This window comes from Echinops telfairi, unplaced genomic scaffold (assembly GCF_000313985.2).
Source record: "Echinops telfairi isolate 266 unplaced genomic scaffold, ASM31398v2 ScPeMD7_3;HRSCAF=10, whole genome shotgun sequence".
NCBI classification, from domain to species: domain Eukaryota; kingdom Metazoa; phylum Chordata; class Mammalia; order Afrosoricida; family Tenrecidae; genus Echinops; species Echinops telfairi.
The window spans coordinates 28,898,509-28,905,872 of NW_022103899.1; the positions used below are offsets into that span (position 1 = coordinate 28,898,509).

General features: G+C 35.9%; 1 protein-coding gene across 1 annotated transcript in view; it reads left to right on the forward strand.

Moving 5' to 3' along the window:
- Nucleotides 1-7,364, forward strand: part of NBEAL1 (neurobeachin like 1) — a 179,410-nt gene that overhangs the window by 34,807 nt on the left and 137,239 nt on the right. The window contains exons 4-5 of the mRNA XM_045296671.1: nt 2,444-2,525; nt 3,365-3,492. Of these exons, the coding sequence (XP_045152606.1) occupies nt 2,444-2,525; nt 3,365-3,492 (210 nt within the window). The remainder of the gene's footprint in view (nt 1-2,443; nt 2,526-3,364; nt 3,493-7,364) is intronic.

Below are 7,364 nucleotides of genomic sequence, written 5' to 3' on the forward strand. Positions count from 1 at the left end.
TATTAGAATTACCAAATGTCCCATGGATGTTAGTTATATTATTTTTCAAGGAGCTGATAATGCTGCCTCTAAAGTGGTCCTTAAATATATGAGTGGCTTTTGAACTTGCAGCTTAATCATAAGCCCTAATCTAGGAACAGTTAGTTCTTATGATGAGGTCCTGGTCTCCACTTGCCCTCTTAAGTGATCACTGAAGAGATGGGTTTTGTAACAAAATGTGCTGAAGAAATCAGATGGCGCCTGGCTATTTACATCTGGGGTCTTAAAGTTGTATCTTAAAAGCAAGCAGCCATGTTATCTGAGGTGTTAGCTAAGTCCTCATGGAAGGAGCACTCAAGCCTTTGTGATCCAAGGACTGTAAAAAATAAAATCCATGATAGGAGGAGGGTATTGTATTAGAACTTAAATTTTGAGCATCTAGTTTACAGAAGGTTTTGGATGACGGGGAAAGGCTAAAATCCATTTGCAGAGTCTGCATGTGGATTACGCCTTAGTTTAATTCCCTGTGACCATTGACCTGGGATGGGAAATAGCCTTATCCTTGGATAGACTGCATTGGAAAGTGGATTGCCACCACCCCACTGGCCCACCTAGAGATAGTCTCCCTTAAGGGCTAGCTTGGCTGGGCTGTGTCCTTAATGGAGATCACCATACTGGGTGTTGAATGGTCATTAGTCATGCTCTGATTGCCTTGGAAAAGCTCCTGAACAAATATTGTAAACTCTTTTATCTAACATAACTCTGAGTATTGTAATCATGATCCTGATCCCACTAGAAACTGTATTGTAATTATATGCCACCAGCCATGTTTTTATTATAGCTTTCTTTGACATCCCATATGCTTTTTCAAGTTCTGTACCTCAGCAAACCCTTGGACACCATTATCATCTCTTGCTGATCCAGATGATAATGTCCGTAGTTGCCATGTCTTTGTCCCATTTAAGATTTAGTAAAAGGTAGGAAACAAATGTACAGATGAGCTTGACACAGTGGATGTATGGATGTATGGCTTCTGATAAGCATTATACGAGACTCCAATAAAATCTTTAAAAAAAAGATTTAGTAAAGGTTCTCTTTAAATTAAAAAAATATATGTATATTTATATTTCCCATTTTGCATTCTCTAAAGATTAGTGTATATTCTTTTAAGCATGGATTCTCCACATCCCACCTTCAACTTGTGGATTGGTGTCTTTTGTTTATTTTTTAATTTCAAACACCTTTTCAAGTGAGTAGTTAGTTTTGATTGGCTGTTGAGCATTACAGTATTTTGAAAACTAATAAAGGTAACTTTAGGCCTTTGATGATACTTTCTCCGGTGGTAATTTACATTAGTTTCTGAAAAGCTAGTTGTTATTCCATACCTCAAGTTGGTTTCTACCCATCATGACTTGGCAGTACAATAGGACACACTGCACTGTAGTCAAGATTGCAGTGATTTGGACTTCATTGTTTGGACATACTGGTCCACTTCTCATTCACTCCTTTATTTCTTCAATGTGACCCTTTGTCATCTCAAACCATAGTTTGAGAAACTACCCTTTATAGGTCGTGAATGCCAGTTTTTGTCCTTTTTCAACTTTTGTGCCCCTGTCAAAGTCATGCATCTGCTTCTTATCTTTTTTTTTTAATGTACTCTCTGCCTTTTATAGGTCATAGGCGGACGTTTGACCTAGCTCACCTTTATCAGAAACAACTCAGTGGCAGAGGTTATAATTTTACCTTTGTCCTTTACTCTTTATTTTCTCCAAGATGTCATGCAAATCTCCCTTACATTACATTACAAAATCTGCATATTCAGCTAATATTTCCTGTTTGCTTAGCAACTATTGTTTTTTAAGATATAAAGTATTTTTCAAGGTGACAGTTTCACAACAGGAAATTAATGGAATGTTCTTATTGTATTGTGCTAAGGAAAGTGCTGGTACGTTTAGGTATAAAAGCAAAAGAATTGACTTGTTGTTTTGAGTAAGACAAGCTGCTATGCCTTTGGAGTATGTAAAATGCCAGTCCTTTAAAAAATGTTGAATATCATTGAAGGGATACAACATAAATCTAAAAAGGGAACATGAATTTCAAAAAGCAAAAGTTACACAGTTAGACATATGGGATGGTGGCAATACTCTGTAAAAAACTAAGATCCTGCACAGGATTGGGAAAAAAGTGCCCTGTTGAAAAAATACCCAAATATAAGAATATAATTCATCTCTGAATTTTCTAGTTTTCCTTTAAGAAATAGATGTTAATATGCATCTGATTTATTTCACATTTTACCTGTTATTTCACATTCTTAATGGAACACAATTATAGAATCATATTGATTTATAAAAATTATCATTTGCATTTTGTTTGCCAGTGGGTGTCCTTATAATTAAATATGAATACATGGATATATATGTGGCTCACCATTCCTATGTAATAACTATATACTTTTTTCTTACAGAAATCTATCTAATGTGGAAGAAATTGGGACTTGCTCATATATCAATCATGTTATCACCATGACAACACTCTATATTCAGCAAGTAGGTTTGAACCAGTATTCCTTTTTGTTGTTTTACTTGGAGTAACTAGGTTTTAATGGGTCTTTTTTGGGGGTAGTTAATGTATAGTTAATGAACTATAAGTACATTAAGTACATATTAAGTACACTTAATGGTTATTAAAATAATTAAAATTGTTGGGTACTGTATATGAGAGGGCTTCCAAAAATTTGAGTCAAAATTTCCTATTATTCCAGAACCTTTTTGAAACACCCTGGTATTGCAGACATATTATATATATTATCTAAATGTGAATGGTGTTGTAATTAAAATTTTAAAGTTTTATATTTATAAATGTTTTTTTTGTTTAATATTTTTATGCTTTATAAATGTCTTTAAATTTATATAATTTGTCACAATATGCATTTATTCATTTGTCATATATATCTGTGTTATTGTAAACAAAGATTGATTACTATTTCAAGTCTTTTCTGGGAAATATTTAAAATTTGTAATTGTATTGTGCTAAGGAAAGTGCTGGTGCTTTTAGGTATAAAAGCAAAGTAGTTGACTTGCTGCTTTGAGTAAGACAGGCTACTATGCTCTTTGGAGTGTGTAAAATGCCAGTCCTTTCAAAAACTTTGAGTATCACTGAAGGGATACAGCATATGTCCAAAGAGGGAACTTTAATTTAAAAAAGCAAATAGCTCATATGGCTTACTGACTCTTTGGATTCTAAGGAGATGTTAGGCTATTTTAATAAGAGTGATTTAAAAAAAAATTAAGTAATAGTGGTTTAATGTGTGGGTAAGAATGGTGAACATGTTATGTGGCATAATATTTATAAGTAAGTAAAATTATACTTTTAAATTTATTCTCAGTTAAAAAGCAAAAAAAAAGAGAAGGAAATGGCAGATCAGACAGCAATTGAAGAATTTGTAATCCATGCATTGGCATTTTGTGAAAGTTTATATGATCCCTATCGGAACTGGAGACATAGAATTTCAGGGTATGTTTAATAAATCACAATATTAATTCAAAATGTGACTGTGAATATGTGCAGCTCTTAAAAGCAGCTCTCATTTTCTATTAAAACAATTGGAAAGATACATTAAGGGCCAAATTTAAGACATAGAAATTATATAAATAGTAATAAGTACCCTAGCTACTAAAATGTTATGCATTGAATTATGTTCCCCTAAAATATATGTCAGCTTGGCTGGGCTGCGCGTCTCAGTGGTTTGGCAATTAGATAATGATGTCATTGTTCCCAAGATGTGATTTGGTTTGATGAGCCCTGAGCTAATGTGTAGGATTCAACTGTAAGGTTTTTCAGCAACAAGAGACAGAGCAAGACTTTTAATTAATATATTTATTCAGGGTAATGAGATTTATAGGCAATGGGAGATCAAAGGACCTGAGGTGAAAGGAATTTAGGATAGCCACATAGAGAAAGATTAGAGCTGGTCCTTTGTCTAAAGCCAGAGAATTAGCTGACTTAAAAGGTATAGAGGCCCCAAGAGCCGCAGCTGCAGAAAAGAAGAGAGAAACAGGTTTTAATGCAAACCCACTAGCAAACTGCAATGGGGCTCAGCAAGGAAAGAGTCAATGGCCCTGGCTGCAGCCATGTCTAGTTTTGTGGAGGAAGCTTGTGGGTGAAAGAGCAGAAAGGGATCCTGAGGGTTAGAAGCATTAGAGAGCTGCAGGCTTTTCAGAGAGCAGATTAGGTGAGAGGCAAGAGAGGTGAGAGGGAACAAAGAAAATTCCAGAGTATTTATTTCTTTGGGGCATCTGTTAATCTTTTAGACATCAGGAGTCCTGGCATCTTTCTGGTTGGGTCCATGGCTGCTACTGGGCTGGATTCTAGCATGAATGGGTCTGACATTACTGCCTGCTGGACGAGGGGCGGAGCAGGCTTTGTAAACAAAAAATATGGCTTTCACTGTGAGCAATAGCACTTCCATGCTGGACCCTAGATCAACGCCAAGTCAAGTAAAGCCCTAATGGAATCTCCATGAAATGTGGTCTGCATCACCTATTACCTTACAAGACATGAAAGGAGAGAGAAGCAAGCGGAGAGACTTCAGTCTTACTAAGGAAGAAGAGCTGAGAGTGGTGCTTACAGTCACTGTACTGTAGAGCTCCTAAACAGAGAAGAATGATGCCAAGACACTTAGAGATCCCCAAAGAAAGCTGCTCCCACAGATGCTGAGCAAGGTAGACCTTCCTCCTCAGTTGTGAGTTGGCCCAGAAAGCCTTTCTCTAGAGCTGGCACTGTGAATTAGGACTTCTACCCTTCAAAGCACTGAGAGAATAAATTTGTTTGTTAAAGCCATTTACTTGTGGTATTTCGCTTACAGCAGCACTAGGTAGCTAAGACAAAAACATGATAGCTTTCTGCTTTTTAATACACAACCTTCTTTTATACATTAATGTTATTTTTCACACAGTACCCTCTACTTTGAATGCTCTGTCTTCCATAGCAATATCCATTTTCATAATTTTTTACCATGTCCACATAGACCTTGTAGACAATGCTTATGATTCTGGAGTTTATTGTGGAAGTTAACAGGTTATAATTTTGGTGGAAATGCTCAGGATACAGTTGTTCAGTTAGGACTAATGAAGAATGTGCTAAGAGAAAGAGGAGGGGATAATATTTTTAAAAAAAATAACAGATACAAACCAAAAGATTGTGGAAATTCACCAGATTAAAGAAACAAAGGGCTCTCGTGGCGCACTGGTTCAAGGGCCTGGCTACTAAACAGAAGATCATTGATTTGACCCACCAACCCCTCTGTGGCAGAAAAGATGGGGCGGTCACCTTCTGCAGAGACTTGCAGCCCTGGAAACCCTATGGTTTAGTCAGTTCTACTCCACCCCGTAGGGTAGCTTTGAGTTGGAATTGACTTACTGTGAACTTAGAAAAATGAGATGAAGAACATTGGCTTTTCAGTCCTCTCAGCAACCTAATTGATGCTTATTCACCTTCATTAAACAGTAACTGCTTGGCCCTGATACCATCAGAAAATAATAATATTAAAATAGTACTCTGCAAGTTCATTTTAGCCTTATTAATTTAACCTAGCAGCCATATTAGTTATGACTTATTATTTATTATATTAGCCCCCACTTTTAAAAAGATAACATTCTTTATCATAGCTCTAATGAGAACTATGTTTATAGGAGCACATGATGCTTGGTAAAGTAAAGGGACAACATGAAAGAGGAAAACCCTCAATGAAATGAGTTGGCACAGTGACAGCAACAATGAGCTCAAACATAGAAATGATTGAGGATGGCACAGGACTGGGAAATGTATCATTCTGTTGTACATAGGGTTGCTCTAAGTTAGAGCTGACACAAAGGTACCTAACAGCAGCAATGTAAGCGACAATAATACAGAGACTTTAGAGTAAACCCTTGTCTTGGTTAGCTCATGTTGTTATGATAGAAATACCGTATGTGGGTGGTGTAATGGTATTTATTTTTTATTGGTTTGGTTCTTTGATGATCTTAAGGTGGTGTGGCATTTATGTCCTCCATATGCTTTTTGCTCCTGGTTTTGATTTATTTTTGATATTACAAAAGATTTTGATTTGATACACCCCATATGAATACATTCTCATTAACATAACAAAGAAAATTCATTCTGAAATGTATTATGACCACAGGTATACCAAAAACTCAATGTCATCCAGTCAATTTTGATGCCTATTGACCCTAAGGACAGCGTAGTACTGCCGCACAGACTCTCTAAGGCTGTAAGTCTTATGGACCCACACTGCCACATTTTTTCCATGGATCCTCTGGTGGATTCAAACTAGTGACCTTTTGGTTTACAAGTCCAGTGTTTAAGTCACCATGCCAACAGGATGCCCCAACTCAGGGTTAGGAGTAACATTTACAATACATTTTGAGAGAGACAAATCAATATAAAAGAGTTATTAATCATAGATTGAGAAGGTGCATTTTCCAGATGCTAATCAAATGAGGATGTTTATTATTGTCATATATATCTCAGGGTGTTTGTGAGATATAATCATCAGTTAGATAATACTGTCATCATAATTGTACAAATAGGAAATAATCTGGAGAAATCTAAATTGATTTTTCATTTGCCTCATTTTTTATAGTAGTAATGGTTTACAAAAATATTGTGCAGAATGCTCCTAGATTTTTTGGTGTGTAAACGCTCTCCTTTTTAGCAGGCACTTTCAGGGAAAGAGATACACAATTTTTTGAGCCCTCTACTCAGAAAAAAAAAGAAAAAAAATTGTGCAGAAAGTAATGTTCCAATATGCCTCTACTCCCCCATTCACACTGTTCCACATTGTGCATTCTTGTGGGACATTTGTTGTAGTCATTGGACAGCATTGGTGCATTATTGGTTAAAGTCTACAGTTTATATTAAGATGCACTTTCTGTGTTGTACAGCCCTAGGTTTTTTGTTGTCACCTAGTTGATGATGACTCATGGCAGCTGGTTTTGACAAGTACCCAATATCATACAGAAATTTCTGTTCTTATATGCCATTGAGCCACTTTTGACTTGTTGAGACCCTTTATGACCGAGTAGAACTACTAGACTGTAATCTTTAAGGGAGCAGATTGCTAGCCCTTTTCTCCAGATGGGCTTAAATTATTAGCCTTTCAGTTAGTAGCTGAATACTTAATCACTGCACCACTAGGGCTTTTTAGAATAATTTTACTCTCTACTAAATATTTTTTTAAACCATATTATGAATTTTTTTTAACACATGACTGAGGTTTTTATTCAAAATGGTAGTAAATTTATTGTCATAGAAACAGGTCTGAAAAAAAAAAGAGCTGATACTAAAGGCTCAAGTAGAAAGAAAATGTTTTGAAAATGATGATGGCA